Source organism: Tenrec ecaudatus, chromosome 16 (assembly GCF_050624435.1).
Source record: "Tenrec ecaudatus isolate mTenEca1 chromosome 16, mTenEca1.hap1, whole genome shotgun sequence".
NCBI lineage: Eukaryota > Metazoa > Chordata > Mammalia > Afrosoricida > Tenrecidae > Tenrec > Tenrec ecaudatus.
This window is the reverse complement of record NC_134545.1, coordinates 77,559,376-77,581,732: the sequence shown is the minus strand read 5'-3', so window position 1 is coordinate 77,581,732 and position 22,357 is coordinate 77,559,376. Positions and strand designations below refer to the sequence as shown.

The 22,357-nt window shown below is 41.5% G+C and overlaps 1 protein-coding gene and 1 pseudogene across 2 annotated transcripts in view; one reads left to right on the top strand and one right to left on the bottom strand.

Annotated features, from left to right (window-relative positions):
- Positions 1–12,614, bottom strand: part of MARCHF5 (membrane associated ring-CH-type finger 5) — a 64,809-nt gene extending 52,195 nt beyond the window's left edge. The window contains exon 1 of one of the 2 annotated variants that reach the window (XM_075533665.1): positions 12,240–12,614. In XM_075533665.1, coding sequence (XP_075389780.1) covers positions 12,240–12,274 — 35 coding nt within the window. In that variant the 5' untranslated portion in view covers positions 12,275–12,614. The remainder of the gene's footprint in view (positions 1–12,239) is intronic. The other variant, XM_075533666.1, reaches the window with a different exon arrangement.
- A 2,115-nt stretch (positions 12,615–14,729) lies between these two features.
- Positions 14,730–15,623, top strand: LOC142429442 (ADP/ATP translocase 2 pseudogene; annotated as a pseudogene).
- The last annotated feature ends 6,734 nt before the right edge of the window (positions 15,624–22,357 follow it).

The window sequence follows — 22,357 nt, the reverse complement described above, 5'->3', positions numbered from 1 at the left end:
TGGCAGCAGATGGCAGTACTTCTTCCGAGAGGCCTCAGGCCTTCAGTCTTGGTTAAAAGCTGAGCATACTAGCTGTTTGCACCCTCCACAGACTCCAGAATATACAAGTGCATTACAAATAGAAGAATGGAAGAATATAAACCCATTTTATGATAATGGAGTGGGGTTGGGGGTGTCAAGAATATGGGATTGGGAATAGGATTCAAAGGAGATTCTATCTACAATATTTCTGCTTTTTATAATACAATTAAAAGCAAATATAAATTGTTAATGGGCTTTCATTAAAAATCTTTTTATAGTGAATTGGTGAAGATTTACATTCAACAATTCATCATCTGTTCTTCTCATGTATTGCAAACCCCTCAATGTACATAACATCACCCATTTACCTGCCTACATTCCTCTTTTGCTAACCCTACACAAATTTGTTCTTGGGTAAACAATGTCCATCTTGTTCCCAAATTGTCAACTGTTTTATGGTACGCACACATCAATAGTGTTAGTCCCTTTTATAGACCTATTGTTTGGCTGAAAACAGAGAAACTAGGGAAAGTACCACTCCAGACCTGAAGTACAATAAAAGGATCTTAATTTTGGGGATTTCACCATTCTCTAACCAACCAGCCAACCTGATCTCCTTTATGATTTTGAGTTTTGTTCCACATCTTTCTCTCTCTCAATTCAGGGCCTTCTAATGCGATCCCCTTCAAAGCAGTTAGCAGTGGTAGCCAGGGACCATCTCATTCCTCTGGTGAGTTGTGGATACTGATGTTTTCATGGTCTTTGGGGTAAATAAGTTCTTTTTTTGGTTGTTTTAAAATAATTTCATGTCAACTTGATATATAAAAGTGTAGGGGGTGCTAAAATTGATGTAGCAATACTTTACAAATCCTCTTGAAATGACTGAACTATTGAATTGTATGAGATGTAAATTATGTGTCAATAAAACTGTTGGAACAAAAAAAAATCAAAGAAACATTTCCAGATAGAATAAAATGTCTTTCACATAATAGGACTCTGGTATTGCTGTGGGTTTGATATTGGGCTGCTAACCTCAAGTTGACTGTTCAAATAAACCAGCTGCTCTGAGGGAGAAAGATGAGGCTATTTGTTCTCATAAAGATTTACAGGGAATGGTTCAGTTCTACTCTGTACTACAGCCAGAATCAATCTGATGGCAGTAGAAAAACATAAAATAGTAATAGTGTCTAGTTGATTGTTGCAAAGTAGAGCCAGTTTGTTACTTTGAGCCATTATGTGATCTTCAAAATTTTAATATATGCTAGACTTCATGGGGATTTCATACTATGTATTGTATATATGTCATATGTCCAATCTAGAGATTGACTGTAGTTCATAAACATTATATGTATACATAAACATTATATATATAAAGTGGTAAAAAAAAAGTATAAGGGTAGAGTTTAGCCTGTCAATCAGATCACAGCCTTATGGTGACTCCTTACAGGTGTGGCCTTCTCATGAGCATCCTGGGACAACACCTCCATCCCCACTCCCACCCTACCTTCACCTTCCTGCTGCTGACCTGATTGTTGCCAGAGCTGCCGCCATTGGATCCACATGAATTTACACCCACAGACCTGTAAGCTTCCTGCATTCTGTATCATGGTAAATGTGGCTGCCTGAGGCTGAAGCGGGGCTTATAGACTATTATCAGACTGAGGGACTTGAGTTGGACTGGGCTATGACATTTTCTTCTTGATGCCTAATTACTTCTTGATAGAAAGCTCTCACATATGTGTGTCACTGGATTTGTTTCTCTAGTCAACCTGGCCTAATGCGTCTATTAGGCCACTGGACCGATGTGTTTCTTTGAGTCTGATTTTCATCACTCTTCTTTCATTTGGACAGGAAGAGACCAATAATTGCACCTTATATGGCTACACAGGAGCTTTAAAGACTCTAGTTGCTATGTATTAAAGTAGAATATAGATTTTGTGGACTATGTTATGCTAGTTGACCTTGGTGCCCCCCAGTCCCTGCCCCACCCCAAACTGTGGTGCTGATCCTTCAGGTCCAGTCATTCTCTCAAAGTGCTTAGCTTTGCCCAAAGTGTTCATAACTTTGACTTCCTTTATGCTACACTACAATCATGAATATGATCGCCTTAAAGGCAAATGTCCAAGTACAAATATCCTGTCAAACCTACACATATATTTTTACTCTAATTCTCTTCCACAAAGGTAAAATCTATGAACATCTTGTCAAACACACACACTCACCCTCCTACACCTGCTCAGTCCATGTCTTTATCCATGCATCTACTTGTAGATCATTATTGCAGAATAGTGTACAACAGAGGTTCTCAACCTTCCTAATGCTGTGACCCTTTAATACAGTTCATGATGTAGTGACCCCCCCCAACCATAAAGTTATTTTTGTTGCTACTTCAAAACTGTAATTTTGGTACTGTTATGAATTGGGCAACCCCTGTGAAAGGGTCATTTGACCCCCAAGATGGTCTTGACACAAAGGTTGAGAAACGCTGGTGTATATAATGGTAATTACTTCTGTTGCTTTTATTCTCCCCCCGCCACTTTCTTTCTCTGTGCAACCCGCTTCAGTGCCTGAAGCCCATGGGGTAAAGCCAGGCAATGGTTTGGGGTGACAATTTGCTTTGGCATGGGACTCTATGAGACCTTGTACTTGGCTTTACAAAGTATGATCCTGTCTTGGTGATTTTCTTTTGGGGGATCTATCCTGTTTGGAATTCATTGAGCTTTTTAAATGCACATCTTCTAGCCTTTTAAGATGTTACAAGTTTTATTCCAATAACTCTTTTGAGAATTTTGGGCTGTTTTGGGGGCCTTTCTTGTTCTGGAATCCTGATTACACCCGTTATTCCTTTTGCTGCTTTGTATGGGTTCTAATTTGTCGCTTATTTCAGTTTGTTTTTGAAAAGTTTTCCTGAATTCTTCTAAATTTTTTTCTGTGCTTTTTCTTTTTTCATCTGTGCCTTTCCCCACATTTTTCTAATGTCCCTTTTCTGGCTAACAAAAGTCTTCTGGTTCTATTTTTTGGACACCTGTTTGAGCCATTGTTGTATTATTTCTTTGTATGAAGTGAAATTAACTGTTGTTTAGTACTTTGTGGTATTGTATTTGTTTAACTGATGATTGTATATCTTGCCTTCTGGCTCCTAGTGAGTATAACTGATAATGTATGTGCGCAGTTTTCTGTTTGTGTAGTGAGGATGAGCTTGCTTAGTGGTAGCTGCTGTCTACTGATGATCAGGTGGTACAGGAGTGGGTGCTGGCCCTCACCCAGTAGGAAAACCTGAAAGTAATATGGATGTGTCTTAGCTGTGTGAGTAAAATTATTGTACTGTCTTGTGTATGCAATGCTCAATTTCAGTAAGGGCTCCAATCTCAGACTGAGTAGAGATGGGAGTATCTCTGGTTGTTGTTGGGTTGGGGCTAGTCACATTTTTGGCTACCAGGAGGGTGTGGGCAACATGGAAGGATCCATTTTTCTCATTGACAGCCATCTGTGTGCACTTATAAAAATTAGGTCACTGCCTTGAATGCTGCTTGCAGAAGTTCAAACCAAAAGTGTTGCATCAGGCCAGCCACCAATTCACCTGTTTCCGTTCTGACCTGCTTTGTTCAACTTCTACTCCTAATTAGTACTCAATCCACTTCTCTATAGTTTCCTTTTTTTAACTATTTTCCTTTGAAGGTCAGGATTATCACCTGTATCTGCTTCACTCAGTCACTCATGTCTTTGTTGTAGAGGGTCTGTGTAGTGTGTCTGTCTAGTTCACCATCTTGCTGGACCAGCCTACTTTCCACACTCTTCCCAATTCTGATGCTAGCTGTTTCCCCATTTGTCTGCTGAGTATGACCATTTGTTTTAATGGCCACACAGAATTCACAGAGTCTATACTCATGATCATATGGGTTACAGGGTTGTAAAGAGTCAGAACTGACTTGGGGGCAGTGAGTTTTGGTTTTTGAATAGGCTAACAACTCAATCAGGATCAAATTGAAGTAACAGCATAATTTGTAATCAGGACAACTTTCAACCGTGATAGCGCTCAGCTCTGTCCTGTCATGTCTGCACTATCAGGATCTTTTACTGGCCATATAAGTTTCTTCTTGGTCACTACCTTGCTGGCGTCAATGTTATAACTCTTTTGACCCACTGACCAAGTGTCTGGAGGGACCCACCTAGCCAGCAAGCCTCCTGCCTGAAAGCAGACAGTTCTCTTCTGCTCCATGGGTTGGCAAGCCCAAGGCAGATGTGGCTCACTCTGGAGGTGGAAATACCATTGCAGCCATATTACACCAGTCTCCTTGGCAACCACTTGTAATGTTACCACTGTCTTGTGTCATGCCTAATGCTACAACTCTAGTCTGCTTGTTTCAGGATATCCTCAGCACAGGGACCCCAGGTACAGAGGACACGCTCCGCTCCCACCTATCCTTCTCAGCTTCTGCAGAATTGGCCCTTTTATAAGGTTACTCCTTCCACGAAGACTAATCCTTTCAGCACATCAATCATCTAATTTACACACTACCCTTATTTGCATAGAAAACTGTCCAATCCCTTTGCACGATTGTGGCCTAGCAAATAATTTAGGTGGTTTTACAAGCCCAGAATCGGATTTATATAATTGCAGTTACAGAAACCAGAGTTAACATGGTATGCTCCTATCAGAGTATGGATTCCCTGGTCTCTAGGGATCTGTGGATGACAACACCTTCCCCTTCATAAGGATTCTAATTCACTTTGGCAGGGGAGGGAGTAGATTATTCTCCCTGCTTTTCCTTCTGGCTATTCTGGAGACACTCTGGCTACATTCTTTGGTTACTCACCAGGTACAAGTAACTGATGTAGAACAACCTCAACAAAGTCCAGAGTATTTACTGTCACACGGGGAAGCAAAAATAGAATTCTCAGAAATGACTGTAACCAGGTCCAGGCTTCAATGTTGAGGTTCACTCCTGTAGTTTATTAGGCTAGTCTTTGTTTTCTCTATATTCCTTAATTCTAATTTTTAGAAATTCAAGAGAAAAAAGTAGATGATAGAGAAGGTAATATGTAACAGCAGGTTTCTTGTTAAAGATGTGTGGCAATAAAACTAACCAAGGTTTAGACAACCTGGTTTAACGGTTTATCAGTGTTATAATTTCAGGGCTATGATATTTGCCACTCCAAATCATTTAAAGCACTATGAAAAAACCCTGCCCCTTCTCACTATTTCGTTTAGCCAAAGTTACCTAAATAGTTCTGATAATGAATTTATGTAGATAATTGCTTAATTATGAAAATGAAAAGTGACAAAAATGAATACACCCATTTTTGCTCTTTTTGGCTACAAATATGGCAATAATTAAATGTATAAACAAGTAATTAAACAAGTCAGTTATTTGCAAAGGAAAAGCAATTTACAATATTCATGTCACCAGTTTAAAAATGTTGAAAGACTAAGTGTATAATTGAACAGATGATTCATGTTAAAATTAAACACAATCTTCATTTTATACGGCAGTTTAGGCAACATTACTAGGAATTTAAGGCCGCTATTCAGGGCAATTTGGGGTATGTGGGCTAAATCAAGGGCTTAGAGTAATATAACACACAACAGAAGAAGATATCAGAAGTTCAAAAATAAGCAACTAAATTGATGTGAAGGGGTGGGGATGTAGTAGAGACTCAAAACCTACCTGCAAGTTAATTGGACAGGCCCTCTAGAAGGACCACTCAAAGGGATGATAAATCCAGGGTGCGGTATAGTACAACACATAAATATCCACTATTTCTTTAATATTTCCTCCCCTTACTATTATGGTTTTTATTTGTTTTATCTCATTAATCATGTTAGACTTAACTATGTACATTTGTATAATTAAGATCATTTGAAACATGAAAGACAAGATAGATACCCCTCAGAAACAGTAACAGGAGTAACGGTTCCCTGAAGAAACGGGAAGTGGGGGTGGGATGGGGAAACTGATAGCACTCAGGACTGTATAACCCCACTCAAGGGGAGCAAACCACAGAATTGTATGTAAATGTATATTCGATGGTGTAAGATGCGGCAAAGGGATAGGGAAAGGAAAGGGATATAGGGGAGCTGATATCAAGGAGTTCAAAAAGAAAGATGTTTTGAAACTGACTGTGGTAGCAATTGTACAATACTGCTTGACGTGATTGAACTATGGAATGTTATATCTGTAAGAGATCCCAATAAAGTAAAAAATTACAAAATATATGCAAACACTCAATATTTATTAAATAAGGTCAATAAATTTATTTAGTAATTGGCTCTATAAAACATGTAACCTTTAATCTAGAAGCATAACATATGAGTATATTGTATCTCACTCGTTTGCTTAGTTTTCACAAGAGTAAAACCTCTGTTGAAGAAATAAGCAAACACATGGGCAAGTTTTGGCACTGAGTTTTGTCTCTCAAAAACTGCCACCCAAAGACCAAGCTCACTGTTGATTACGACTAATAGCAACCCTAGGGCAGAACAGAACTGCTCTTGTGGGTTTATGAGTCTCTCTTTTTAAAAAAATCATTTTTATTGGGGGCTCGTACAATTCTTATCACAATCCATACATACATCCATTGTGTCAAGAACATATGTACATTTGTTGCCATCATCATTCTCAAAACATTTGCCATCTACTTGAGCCCTTAATATCTGCTACTCATTTCCCCCCTCCATCCCCACTCCCCCCGCCCCGTGAACCCTTCATCATTCATATATTATTATTATTTTGTCATATATTACACTGTTTGATGGCTCCCCCTGCCCTCTTCTCTGCTGTCCCTCTCCCAGGGAGGAGGCTATATGTAGATTTCTGTAATCAGTTCCCACTTTCTACATTCTCTCCACCCTCCAGGCATCGCCACTCTCATCACTGGTTCTGGAGGAGTCATCTGTCCTGGGTTCCCTGTGTTTCCAGTTGCTATCTGTACCAATGTAGATCCTCTGGTCTAACCAGATTTGCAAGGTAGTATTGGGATCATGATAGTGGGGGAAGGAAGCATTCAAGAACTAGAGGAAAGTTATATGTTTCATCGTTGCTACCCTGCACCCTGCCTGGTTCATCTCCCCACAACCCCTCAGCAAGGGGTGTCCAGTTGGCTACCCTTGGGCTTTGAGTCTCCACTCTGCACTCACCCACATTTTCAATGATATGATTTTATGTTCCTTGATGCTTGATACCTGATCCCTTCTACAGCTCGTGGTCACACAGGCTGGTGTGTTTCTTCCATGTGGGCTTTGTTGCTTCTGAGGTATATGGCCACTTGTTTATCTTCGAGTCTTTAAGACCCCAGAGGCTGTATCTTTTGATAGCTGGGGAGTCTCTAACTCTTTATGGGTATAGAAAGCCTTATTATCTCCCACTGAATTGCTGGTGGTTTCAAACTGCTGGTCTAGCACTTAGAAACCCAAGGTGTAACCCATGACACCACAAGAAGCAAAATTTGTCATAAGAAATTTGAGCCCGACGTAGGAGCCCTGGAGGTGTAATGGGTTATGAATTGTATTGCTAACCACAAGCTTAGCAGTTTGAAGCCACCAGCTGCTCCAAGAAAAAAAACATAAGGCTTTCTACTCCCATAAAGAGATACAATCTCAGAAACTCACATGGGGCATTTCTACTCTAACTTATGGGTGGCTATGAATTAGAATGGACTCTGGCAGTAAATTTGGTTGGGGAGACTGATTTATTTGGGTCTGTCACTATTCCTTAAATAAACGTGAGGGGTGTTCATCTTGAATGAAGGGTCAGCCTAACAAGTTGCTATGATGAATAGGTTTCAGTGGAATTTTCAGACTAAGATTGAAAGAAGAAAAAAAGCCTAGCAATCTACTTATGAAAACCAGGCAACAAAACCCCTATGGAGCATAGTGGTCTAATCCCCAAGCCATCATGGAGCTGCTATAGGACTGAGCAGCCATTTCATCTGTGCACGGGGTCACTATGAACTGGGGCAAATGGACAGCAGTTATCAACAACAAAAAATAGAGGACCCGGGCAATAGGGGGAAAATTGATCAATAACTATATTTTCTGTCTGCCTACCATGAATACAGTTCACTATTTTATAAAATGCTTCTACATGTTCTAATTTGATACATCTTTGTAAGATAGGATATTCCCATAATCATATTTCTTTTCCCTCCATTTTATGAATGAGGAAATATAGCTCAGAATTTAAGTCCAACGTATCACATAGTAGTGGCAAAATTATAATTTTATAATTTCCATCTCTAAATCACAAGCTTTTCTGACTAAACTGTACCAACTCTTGTCATGAAACAATTTCCCAGTGTCTAAGCCAATAGTTTCACCCACAGTAGAACTATCTGGAAAGCTTTAGAAAATGTAGATACCTAGCGCCCACCCTACACAAAACATCTAGTGGGGTTTATGTAGGATCCAAGCATCCATTCATATTTTAAAATGCTCCTCAGATGATTGTAACGCGGAATGACACCAATGTTCATTGCAGAACTATTCACAACAGACTAAAGGTGGAAATTATCTATAAATGAAAGGATAAACAAAATGTGGTATGTACATGCAACGGGCTATTACTCAGCCATAAAGAGAAATGAAGCCCTGACACACCCTAAACACAAATGAAACTTAAAAAACATTAAGTCCAGTGAAATAAGTCAGACTCAAACAGGCAGGTATTTTACGGCCCCACTTAAATATCTAGAAAAGGAAAATATATAAAGATTAAAGTTTATAAATAATGTTTACCAGGGGCAAGTGAAAGGGGGAAAGGAAAGCACTAAGCATCTTTTTATGGCCAAGAAAAACTTAAGCAATAAATACTGGTCATGGTTGCCCATGAATAATGCAATTGATATCACTATACATGAAAAAAATGTTGAATTGGCAACTTTTGTATGTTATATGTATATGTGTGTACATACACATATATAATACAACAATAAAAGTATTTTATAGGAAAAAATCTTTACAGTAAGTCAAAAGGAACAGAAGATGAAAGTTAAGTCAGCATTGGTCACCTATTTCAGTAATGGAGGCCAGAATCCCCTTCCCTTAATTCTTGGGAGGTTTTAAACACTTCACTAGGACTACTTTGCTCTTCACTTTTATGGAGATCTTTAAAAAAACACAAGGGAGCCCTGGTGGCGTAGTTGGTTACTCAATGGGCTACTAACCAATAGGTCAGTAGTTCAAAACCACCAGCTGCTCTTTGGGAGAAAGATGAAGCTTTCTGTTCCTTTAATGATATATAGCCTCAGAAACCCACAGGAGCAGTTCGATGTCATATGCAGTCACTATAAGTAGGAATCTGTGTGGTAGCAATTAGCTTCAGCTCAGAGAACACAGGCAGGTCAGCTTTTAGACAAAGGAACATTCCTAAGAGTTTAGTTTCATGAAGTGAAAGCAGCTGCCCTCAAAAGAGAAGTGGGAGAAAAGTCAATTACAAAACACCCGAAGTCAAAAAGGCTTGTATTTAATTGGACTTGGCAATGGCAGTAGGTGATCTCTTTTGGGCATATTGAAATCAACTTGATGGCAGAGTTTGAGCATACACACTAAAGAGGAGCCATGGAGGCATGATGGTTAAGTGTTCAGTACTAATGGAAAGGCCAGTAGTTAAAAAAAAAAAAAGAAGAAGAAAGGCCAGTAGTTCAAATCCACCAGTGGCTCAGCAAGAGAAAGACCTAGCAATCTGTTCCTATAAAAATTTCAGCCTCAGGAGTACTCTATAGAGTAGTCCTACCTTGTCCTACAGATACTGAATCAGAATTAACTTGAGATACACACAACATGCACGCATTGAGAGTCCATGGGTGGGTACTAACAGTTGATACATTCAGTTGCTAACCACAAGTCCACCCAGAGGCACATGAGAAGAAAGGGCTAATCATCTATTTAGGAAAAAAGAATCAGTTGTAGAAAACCCTTTGGGGCACAGTTCTACTCTGACACACACAGGGTTGCCATTAGTTGGTGTTGATATGGTAAAAACTTGTTTTAAATTACAATTTGCCAGTATGCTAAATAATCAAAATTTCACTGCTGGGGAGTGGATTCCAACTCACAGCAATACTATTGGACAGGGTGGAACTGCCCCTGTGGGTTTGAGATTTTAACTCTTTTTAAAAAAATTTTAAACTCTTTACAGAAGTAGAAAGCCTGGTCTTTCTCCTGTGGTGCAGCTGGTGATTAAGAACTGCTGACCTAGTGGTTGGCAACCTAACTAGTATGTGAAAAATTAAGCATTTGTTTACACAACAAATATTTACTGATTATCTGCTAAGTGCCAGGCTCTATTCTAGAGTTCACAAGCAAAGATGTCAAACCAAACCAAACCGAACCAAACCCAATGCCATCCAGTCAATTCTTAAGAATAGCAAACCTCCAAAACCAAACCAAACTCACGCCCATGGAGTTAATGCCGACTCATAGTAACTCTATAGGAAAGGGTAGAACTGCCCCTGTGGGTTTCCAAGACTGCTAATTATTTACGGGAGTAAATAGCCCTATCTTTCTCCTTATCATAATCTTAGAACTTATAAATTCATTGCACTTTTGTTATATAACTTGGCCCTCACTTTAAATAAAATAGGCCCATCTTCAACTGAAACAACTAAATGAGAGCCTCATGCACCATAACTACAAATACTACTTAAAGACACAATTCCTAACATCTAATTTGTAACCTGAGACTACTTGTACTTACGGGGTTCTTGTTAGGTTCTGATCCATAACAGAACGCAACAATGCCCAGTTCTGGGTCATCCTCCCACTTCTTCCTATGTCTGAGCTCACTGTTTCAGTCAGTGTCAATCCATCTTGTTGATATACAATTTCAGATTGCTAGCCTGAAACAACGGTTGATTACCCACCCATAACCCTAACTTAAAAAAAAAAAAGGTTAAAGGCATGGTTTTCATCAGTTTATATAAGAACCCACCACCAACCAGTCAACTCGGGCTCATAGAGACCCTTTTACAGGGTGTTTTTCCCGTTTATCTTTATGAAAGCAGTCTCACCTTTCTCTCAAGGAGTGGCTGGTGGGTTTGAACCACCATGCTTGTGGTTAAGTACCCACACCTACCCTACAGCACCACCAGGATGCTTGTATCAAATTGGTTGTCTGAAAATTCTAAGCTGCAAAGGAAATGTCCATCTACGTCACTCTGGGTGGCGGTGTACTCCTGGGTGACTTGTGTTCTGGGTTTGGCAAACCCACACAGCATTAAACTGGGTATAATTTCGATGAAGAAAAGTAGTTCTTTAGAATTTTACAGTTGGAATCTATTGCAAAGGGCTGTTTCAGCTGCTGAACAAGGTGGCAAGTGATGTCCACAAACTTTATGTATGCATTGCAGCTGGCTATATGGACGACCTGGCTGGAGAAAAATGTGTATTATGGGTCCTGGAAACCATGGTAGAACCCATGGAGTAGAATTTGAACACCAGAGGACAGTGGGCCAACTACACAATTAACGCGTTTGAACTACTAGAGCCCCCCAAAATGGGCAGCTGGCTTCAGCATAGGCTGAAACTTCCTTAAAGAACTCAACGAATCTCATCAAGTACGCGGTTTGGCGCTGGGATTCCTGTGGCTGTTTTCCATAACCTCTAGTCTGTTTGACCGTTAAAGCTCCCTTGTGGATATTCTGACCTTACAGTTTGAGATCGGGCACAGGGCGTTGGGGGGAGGGGGAGGGGGAGGGGGTGTACACAAAAACCTTATCGTAAAGATTTACAGCCTCGGGAAACACCGCTCTCAATAAGCTCGCAAGGTTCGGAATCGACTCGATTGCAGCCGGTTTGGTTCGGGGTTTGTTTTCAAAGTTGGAGGAGGGACATTCCCGCTGGGAGATAGTGTGGTCCTTTCTTGCCAGTGGCATCACTGACAAACGCGTTACAACACAGTTGCGGGGTGGAGAGAGAGAGAGGGGCAAGGAAATGAAACACAAACTAATTAGGTGGATTGGGGACGCCTCGCACGGCCAAAAAGGCACAAAATGAGGCGCCCCACTCCTGAACTAAGTCCCGCTCCCGGGCTAGGAACTGAGGCCGCCCGCTCGGCCCTCCTCCGAGCGTAAACTTCAGGCTTTGTGCCCCTCCGACAGCCTCTCGGCCGTGGAACTCCTCCGGACACGCTGGGCTCGTCTCGGGAAGAGCCTCGAGGCCGGGCGCCGGCCGAGCCAGCGGCGCGGTCCGCGGCTCCCCCTCTTCCCTAAAGCTGCCGTACCTGTCCAGCATCTGCTGTAGGGCTTGGTCCGGCATCTTCGGCGGGGCCGGCGCACTCGGCGCTCTGCAGGGGACCCGGTCGGCGCCGGGCCCGGGGACAATAGCACTTGAGGGGCGGCGGCGGCAGAGTAGGCCTCAGTCCCGCGGCAGCCGAGAACCCACTACCCAGCCTTTCGGAGCGGCTCCACGAAGCCGGCCGCGACGGTGCGCGACCTGCGGGCGTCCGGAGGTGGCGGTGAGAGGCAAGGAGGAGGAGACTGGGGGAGGGTGGCGGCGATCGGGACCCGGGGTCCTACCCGTCAGCCCGGGGTTCCGGTCCATGGACCGCGGGCGCCGAGTTGCTGCCGGCGGAGGAGCTACCTCTGTGAGGTAAGAGTCGCCGCCTCCGTGCGCGCCGGGGTCACGACGCAGGGCGGCCCAGAGCAGCCTGGGAGATGTAGTCCTCGGACCGTCCCCGCTAGAGGCTGCACAGCCCGCCCCGACCACCGCCGCCGCCCGGTCGGCGCCCTCCGGTTTCCTTCCTTCTGGAGGGAAAATGTCCTTCGGGCCGCTATCCAGGAAGCAGCAGGATGAGTCGCTCGACTGTCAGTAGCAACAAGGTCAGCCTCCCTGCCGGTTTCTCCCCGTCACCCCCCTCCACCCGCACCTCTTGCCCTCAGGTGGGGCTGAGCCAGGTGAGGGGAGAGAGATGGAAGGGCCGTTCCTCGCCAGGGTCCGCTGCCCGGGCGCCAGCGACGGGGCGGGCCGCAGCGAGGATGTGGGTGGCAGCAATCTGGCCCCGAAGCCCTGGACGCTGGGCCAGCCTCTGCCTCTCTGAACCCATTTTGGAGAATTACACAATCCCCGCGAGGGGTCGGCTGTTGTGGTGCGCGAGGTTCCGCTTGGGGGCGGGTGTGCGGTGTCGGCGGGTAGGCTTTGCCTGGACCGGGCGCTTTCTAGCCGAGTCTCTTGAGAGTGTATTGGGGCGGGGGTGGGAGTAAAAGGTCTTTTCCCTCCCAAGGAAGTTTCCAAATTGTGCCTGGGCTTTTAAGGGATCCCGGCAGTCTCCAAATGGAACACGTTCGTGAATAAACAGCTCTTTGCTTACTCAGCTGTGGGTTGTCAGAGATGTTTGCTGCTCTTTGCTGCTGGCCACAGTTAACCATTTCTAGTCGCCTTGATACCTCCAAGCAGGTGGATAAGGGGGATCCAAAAGAAGAAATCGTTTTGTGGGTCGTGTCTCTGGCGCTCTAGGAATAGCTTTGGCAGGAGGAGAGGGCTTTGGTCAAAAAGTATGCGTTCTCTAGCGCTGTTTGGTAGCACGTCTGGTAAATTTCCCCTTGATATATGCTTAATTTCTCCTGCTAGACAGTCGCTTTTACTTTAAATCTAAAATGTGCCTTTTGTTTATGTAGACTTTCACAGTCGGCTCTTAATTCTCTGTTCAAAATCGACCAACTATATTTGAACCAGTGTACACACACCACCAGCACCACCACCGCCACCCCACGTGACTAGAGGTTTAGTTGGTCTCCAGTTTCTGAAATATGCTTTTTTTCAAAGGCTTTGAGGGGCTTTACATAACTAATTATAATTAATGATCCACTCTTTTCTCATGAAGGAAGAAAGAGGCCCTGCGCTCAGGAGGGAAATGAGCGTTTAATTTAATTAGAGTGGCCAATATTTTATACTCTATTTGTTCTTTGTTTGGTATAAGCCCCCACCCCCAGTGTATTTATTTCTTAAGCAATTGTCAGCCCCGAGAAGATGAATGTATTTGAGCTTAAAAACAGAATTTGATCCTAGCATATTGATTAGACTAGTTTAAATTCCATTTAGTTTTATGATCTACAACATAGTTTCCCAAACTTATTTGACTTACCGCCCCCTTTCAGAAAAAAATTACTCAGTAACCCCCCCCCCCCTGGCTATTAAAAACGTTTGTGCTGTAACCCATAATCCAAGATAAAATTTAGGTATTTGCTATTGCAGCCCCCCTGGATCGTTCCATTGTCCCCGAGGGGGCAGTTTCACCCACTTTGGGAAACACTGATTTATACTAAAAGGATTCTCACCTCATCTCAGAATGTCTATTCTAGGAATAGATTTTACGAAAATGTTTTTATGAAAAACAAGTTTTTTGGGTCTGTCAAGAACTCTTTAAAATAGGAAAACATTCTGTTGTTTATCTTAAAAGCAATTAGCACCAGACTCAGTAATTCCATTCCTAGGTATATCCAAGGGAAGCATTCCACATAAAGACTTGTACATGAATATGCTTAGTAACATTTTCCATAATCGCCCCAAAGTGGAAACAACCTAAATATCCCTGAACTTATGAATGGGTTCCAAATAGGGCATTACCTGTACAGTAGAATATTATTAGGCAATTAAAAAAGAATCAAGTGGATACATGGATGAACCTTGAAAAGAGTATGTTACCAGAGCCCCGAAGTCAGAGCCGGTTCCTCTTCCATCTAAGCGGTCCCCCGTCGCTTCATTCTCTTCCAACATGACAGATGCCGCTGTGTCCTTCGCCAAGGACTTCTTGGCAGGTGGAGTGGCCGCGGCCATTGCCCCATGGCGGTAGCGCCTATCGAACGGGTAAAGCTGCTGCTGCAGGTGCAGCACGCCAGCAAGCAAATCACCGCAGAGAAGCAGTACAAGGGCATCATTGACTGCGTGGTTCGTATCCCCAAGGAGCAGGGAGTCCTGTCCTTCTGGCGTGGTAACCTGGCCAATGTCATCCGGTGCTTCCCCACCTAGGCTCTCAACTTTGCCTTCAAAGATAAATACAAGCAGATCTTCTTGGGTGGTGTGGACAAGAGGACCCAGTTCTGGCGCTACTTTGCATGGAACCTGACATCGGGCGGTCCCGCGGGGGCCACATCTTTGTGTTTTGTGTACCCTCTTGATTTTGCCCGTACCCGTCTAGCACTGATGTGGGCAAAGCTGGCGCCGAATGGGAGTTCAAAGGCCTCCGTGACTGCTTAGTTAAAATCACCAAGTCTGATGGGATGAGGAACCTGTACCAGGGCTTCCCCGTGTCTGTGCCGGAAATTATCATCTACTGGGCTGCCGACTTTGGCATCTATGACACCGCAAAGGGAATGCTTCCGGATCCCAAGAACGCCCACATCTTCATTAGCTGGATGATTGCACGGTCCGTCACAGCCGTGGCTGGGTGACTTCCTACCCATTGGACACCGTTCGTCGCCAAATGAGGATGCAGCCGGGGCGCAAAGGATCTGATATCTTGTACAGCAGCCCGCTGGACTGCTGGAGGAAGATCACTCGGGATGAAGGGAGCAAAACATTCTTCAAGGGTGCCTGGTCCAATGTGCTCAGAAGCATGGGTGGTGCCTTTGTGCTGGTCTTGTACGATGAAATCAAGAAGCACACATAAGTTATTTCCTAGTGGGTTTCCCCTGTGAATGGGCATGTTGTATTATATATCTCAAGCATTCTTGGCAGACTACATCAATGGAAACTACCTACTGGTTGAAAATGGGAAGCAATAATATTCATCTGACCAGTTTTCTCTTAAAGCCATTTCCACGATGATCATGATGACAATGGAACTCAATTCTATTTTTTATTTCAGTCACTCCTAATAAATAAAGTTGAAGAAATAAAACATATCTGAAACACACAAAAAAAGAGTATGTTAAGTGAGAGGAACTAGTTTGATTCCATTTGTATGACATGTTAAGAATAAAGCAAATCTATAGAGACATAAAGTAGATTAATAATTGCTATGCATTGAAGTAGACTGACTGCAGTGGGTAAGGGAGGAGGAATTTGATGGGGGGGGGTGGGAAATGAGGAGTGGCTCCTAATAAGTATAGGGTTTCTTTTTTGGGGTTATGAAACAATCAAGAATGAATACTTACCTGGCAGGGGAGATACCATGATCATGAAATAATCAAGAATGAGATAAAGGTGATGGTTGCACAATTTTCTGACTATACATTTGAATTGCTTAATGTCCACATTATGTAGGACACAATGATTTGGACTTGTGTGCATAACATTATATACAGGAAGTCCCTGGATTATGAAAGAGTTTCATTCCTAAGTCTGTTTGAAAGTCAAAAGGTACACAGCTCATACCTAACAGTTTGTCAAATGTTTGTCTTGCTGTGTGGTATACCCTTCTTTGCATAAAAAACATTAAAGACACAGTTCCAGATTCAGTAAAACATCTTTAACATAAGACTTAAACCCTGCAAAAAACACTGCCTTCAGTCTATTTAGATTCATAGCAACTCTCACCAAAAAACTCTCTGTCACCTAGTCAATGCTAACTCATAGCAACCCAATAGGACAGGGCAGTACTGCCTCCTGTGAGTTTCTGAGATTGTAACTCTTTATGAGAGTATAAAGCACCAGCTTCCTCCCAAGGAGTAGCTTGGGGCTTCAAACTGCTGAACTTAGAGTTAGCAACCCAACATATGACCACTAAACCACAAGGGCCCCTCTCTAGTCTTTCAGGCTCTAAATCTTTACATGAGCAGATACCCTCACCTTTCTCCTTAGAGCAGCTGGTGGGTTTGAACCCTGCTCTTCAGTCCAACATTTGCCAGACAGCACCACGAGGAGACCTTAATATAGTAATAATAATAATGTTTAATGCATTTTGCAAAATAGTGCCCATGTGTTACTACAAGCCCCATTGTGTGTACCTCAGCATTTTAATAAAATGGACAAGAAAGGTAAGGACCCCATGAGTATGTCACATACCTTGCAGGAGTGGGTGCTATGCAGTGCATGACTATACTGAAAATCACTGCTTTGTTGCCTGAAGAGTAAATATTATGGCAGGTGAATTCTATATCAATTAAGAAAATAAATTATGGTACTGTTGGCACAACTCTAAATACACTAAGCAAGCATTGGATTGTACAGATAGTCCCCAAATTAAGACAGAGTTCCATTCAGAAATTTCAGTTATAAGTTAGTTCTGATACAATTGGAATTCCTCATTTTAAAAAGTTTTCATTATTATTGTCTTTTATTATCAATATCTTTATAAAGCATAACATTGACCATCTGTCAGTGAATGAGAATTTTAACATGAATAAATTATGTGCGGCGACATTATATGTAGTATATATTACAAGTAATAAGGTGCTAAAACAACAATAGTGATTAAAACCACAGAAAGTGGTATTTGTGGTTCCATATAATTTATTTTATAAATTGGGCACTACTTGTACTAAAAATGAGTGCATTATTGTATGATATACAAGTTACATCTTCATAAAGCCCCTTTTAAAAAAATGGTAATAATTTCCCATGTGAAATGTTTATGAGGACATCTAAAGAGAGACACATAAATTGGTAATTCCTTATTTTCAGGCTCTGTTTTTAGAGTAGCCTGTGACTTAACCAAAGGGTACTGCGCCAACAACTCCACTGTAAATTATTTCTGATATAAAGTTTTAGTTAAGTCACTTTTTTGTTTTTATTGTAATTGCCTTTATTATCATTATCTATATAAATCTGATCTTTATTTAGAGGTAGAAACATTAAGTATAATTTTACATAACTATTTTAATACATTCATAAAGATACAAATATATACACACAATATGCATGTCAAATAAATTTACTTTAACAATGAAGAAGAGTTGGAAGGCTTGGTAGCAATAACTCTTATAGAAGGTTCTAGATCATCTACATTTTCCCTAGGAATAGGGGTGGTATTTCTAGTCAGAAAATGAGGATTTCCTGTATGGTCTTCACCATATAGTTTGCTGTAACATCTCACTGTCTCCCGAAACTGCCTATCAGCTTTAGCAAAATGATCTGTGTTTAGGTTGATGTTTTCCAGCAATATAAGTCTCTCATTTAGTGTAGAAAAACACTCCAGCTAATTTTTTTAAATCTGTTAAATTCAGATCTGTCAATTCACTGTCTTTATGGTCTACAAGTTAGTCTACATCAGCTATAACATATTGTCCATTGCAACATTGTATTAAAGCATTGCTACAGTGTCATAGAAACTTTTATTACACAACAATAGCAAAACATGAAGCTATTGCTTGTCAGCACACGCTTGACTTGTGAAGCATGTGTTGGGTTCCATTTCTGTAGCCTGTCCTTGAAGAATTTTACAATCTTTGATATATACCACATCCAAACCGCAGTTTGGGCTTATTCGAGGGACTCTAATTGTTTCTTTAAATCAGTGGTTCTAAACCTTCCTAATGCTGCAACCCTTTTATACAGTTCTTCATGTGGTGGTGACCCCCAAACCATAAACTTATTTTTGTTGCTTCTTCATAATTGTAATTTTGCTACTGTTATGAAACAGGAGACCTCTGTGAAAGGGTTGTTTGACCTCCAAAGGGTTTGTGACCCACAGGTTGAGAAAAGCTGCTTTAAATGTTCTTAGAGTTTAGAGAAGAAAAAAAAAAAAGCTTTGCAGGACTGAAATCAGGGCTATCAGGGCTAAGACCAGGGGTCAGGTTTCCCAATGAAAGTCTCAAAATGGCCCTTGCTACCCTTAACGAATGAACAGGTGTATTTTGATGGGAGTAAAAAGAAAAATTCCTGGCCTTTTTCTTACCAATGAAGTTTTTAATTTTCTTAAAGCTACTTCAGAACAAGCCCTCATGGTGTATTCTGAGCAAAGCAACAAAGTCCCTGAGGAATTGTGAAAATAGACTTTGGACTCAGGGGGCAGGGCTTGGCACCTCATCAGACACAATCAGAAAATCATAAGGGTCAGCAGACAGGCCTGGAACTATTAATAATTTTTAAATTTTTCCTTTCCTTTTTTTCCCCCAAGTCTATTTAAAATGGGCAGGATAAACAATCCCAAGGAGAATACTATGGACCGATGGTTCTGGGGGGACAGGGGAAAGGAGGAGGTAGGGAAAGGGAGCGGGGAACTAACAAATCCAGGCACAAGGGAATAACAAGAGGCCTAAAATGGATTGTGAGAAGGGCATAGAATGCCTAGTGGAGTTCGATCAAGTGCAGTGTAGCCAAGAGGAAATACAGAGAGCCAAATTAAGGTTGAACATGATAGTGAGACAAGAGGAAAGTATAAGGAAATAGAAGAAAGAATTAGGAGTCAAAAGACATTTATAGAGGTCTAAACATAGACATGTACAAATATAAATATATTAATATATAATGATAGGGATATAGGTCTATGTACATATATTTATAGTTTAAGTATTAAGGTAGCAGACGGACATTGGACCTCTATTCAAGTCCTCCCTCAACACAAGGACACTTTGTTCTAATAACCTGGCATTCTGTTATGCTCACCTTCCCCACACGATTTCTGAAGACAAAATGGGTTCATAAGCAAATGTGGCGAAAAAAGCTGATGGTGCCCAGCTCTCAAAAGATATAGTATCTGGGGTCTTGAAGGCTTGAAGTTAAACAAGCAGCCATCTAGCAGGGAAGTAACAAAGCCCACATGGAAAAAGCACACCACCCTTGTTGGATCAGAAGACCCCAAACAACCATTTCTGATGAGAACAAGGGGGGGTCGGAGTAGAGACCCAAAGCGCATTTGTAGACAATTGGACATCAACTTACAGAAGGGTCACAAGGAAGGGACAAGCCAGACAGGGTGCAGTATAGCACCAACGAAGCCAACATTCCTCTAGTTCTTTAATGCTTCCTCCCATCCCAGTAGTGGGGCCAGAACTCATGGCTCAGTCCATCTTACAAATCTGGCTAAACCTGAGCATGTACACGGATACAGATAAGAGCTCTTGACATGCAGAATCCAGAACAGATAAACCCCTCAGGACCAAATTGAGAGTAACGATACCATGAGGGTAGGGGGAAGGTTGAAGGTGAAGGGGGATACATGGGGAACTGATTGCAATGATCTGTATACAGCCACCCCCAGGAGGGCGAACAACAGAAATGTTGGTGAAGGGAGACAGTGGACTGTGTAAAATGTGGACAATTTTAAAATGTATAAATTATCAAGGGTTCATGAGGGTGGGGGAGGGAAGGGGAAAGAAGAGTTGACACCAGGGGCTCAAGTAGAAAGAAAATGTTTTGGAAATAATGATGGCAACATTTGTACAAATGTGCTTGATACAATTGATGTGTTGATTGTTATAAGAGCTGTAAGAGCCTCCAATAAATAATTTATTAAAAAAAATAACCCTCATGATCACTTCATGCCCTTTGAGTAAACCTATCAAGCTTGTCCCTTGGGAATTCTAAAAATAGTCTTCATAGCCTTTGGATCTGACCTCTTCTTTGAAAGTACCTGGCTAAGTAGATCCCCTTTGAAGCCATATATATATTTATATATGTATTTTGAGGCCATGTTTTTATAGGACTTTTTTGTTGTTTTTAGAAATACACACTGATGCGACTAAAACAGGTGTGTTATTGAGAACTTATCTGTAGCCTTCCACTGATCACAGAGACAAGTTTAAGCAGACGTAAACAAGCTTGTTTAGAATAAACCCATGTGTGTATGAGCTGGAACCCTTGCAACAATACTTACTCTCATATTACTAATGATGATAATGTACTCCAAAAAAAGATGGTCAGAAGTGTAGTTCATTGTAACTCAAATATGTTGTAAGTTCAGGCCTGTCTACCCTATCAAGCCCAAAATCATAGTGGATAAAGTTCATGCAGTAAATTAATTCTTACATTTGAAATTGATCATTGTTAACTTTTTTTCCCCATGGCTTTTGTATGTTCAAATAAAACTCAGAATAGTTGGAATTTAATTATCATTTACTCTGCTTTTGAAAGGGGAAAGTCTTATTTAGAACTTAGTGTGACCAAAGAAAGAAAAAAATCACGTTTGCATTTTATCTACAAAGTTTGTTCATTGACATTGGTTATATCTTTCACTATCTGTGAACATTCTCATTATTTTTGTCCTGCTTGTTCTGTTTCCACCTACAGACTCATCTTCGTTTCAAAGTAATTGTTTACTAGTCTCATAGAGGTGATTTTTTTAAAGAAGCACACCATTTATGGATGATATTCATTATTTCTTGAGCCAATTTTGTTCTTTAGGGTAGCTGATTTTTTTAAAGCTTCTGCCACCCACTCAAGACATCAGCCTTCAATTTATGAACTGTCTTACAAGAGAGGCGCCTGTGTTATTCATCGTGTTTGCAACAATCACCCTTTCCTATATTTTTCATGCTCTTTAAAGTGTAGTGGACTGTGATTGGGCTGCTAACCACACGGTCAGCAGCTCAAAACCACCTAGCACTCCCCAGGAGAAAGATGAGGCTTTCTACTCCCATAAAGGTTCACATGTTCAGAAACCCACAGGGGCAATTCTATTGTGTCTTATACTATGAGTTGGTATTGACTCGAAGGTAGTGGGTAAGTTTAATAGAAACTCAGTGCTTCCTGGGCACTAACTTCTCCTTCTGCCTCTCTCCTGTCCCTGGTAATCATTAGTGAACTTTGAGCTCTCTGCATTTGCCTAGTCTAGATATTCTACATAAATTGGATAATACAATTTTTTTTATTTTTGAAAGAGCTTAAGAAAACAAAACATAACTCTTACAAATTTTCTGTGACTATGTACAAAAGTATTACCAAAAGGCAGTAACTCTATTGAGATAATTTAGTCAATTTCAACTCATTGTGACCCTGTGGTACAACCTTCAGAGGTTTTTCTTTCTTTTAAAATATGTTATTGTGGTTTGGGTGAAGGTTTACAAGTTAGTTTCCAATTTGTGTGTAGACCATTTCTTCGCATTACTTGCCATAACCTCAGTATGTCAGCACTCTCCTCCCTCTCCCTTGGGTTTCTCGTTTCCATTTGCCCAGCTTTCCTGCTACCTTTTTTATTTCTGCATTTTACTTTTGGGCAAGTGTCGCCCTTTTAGTTTTATATAATTGGATGTTCTGAGGAACATATTCTCAACAAGTATTTATTAGCAAATTCCCTGTGAAGGAAAGCCTTAGGATGAATCAAAACAAAACAAAAAAACTCACTGCCATCAAGTCATTTCTGACTCCTAGGGACCCGAGAGGACAGAGTAGTAGTGCCCCTGCTGATTTCAAGACTGTGACTCTTTACTGGAGTAGATAGCCTTGTCGTTCTCCCGTACGGACCTAGTGGTTTTGAACTGCTGAACTTTTGGTCAGCAGTCCGATATGAAACCCACTATGCCA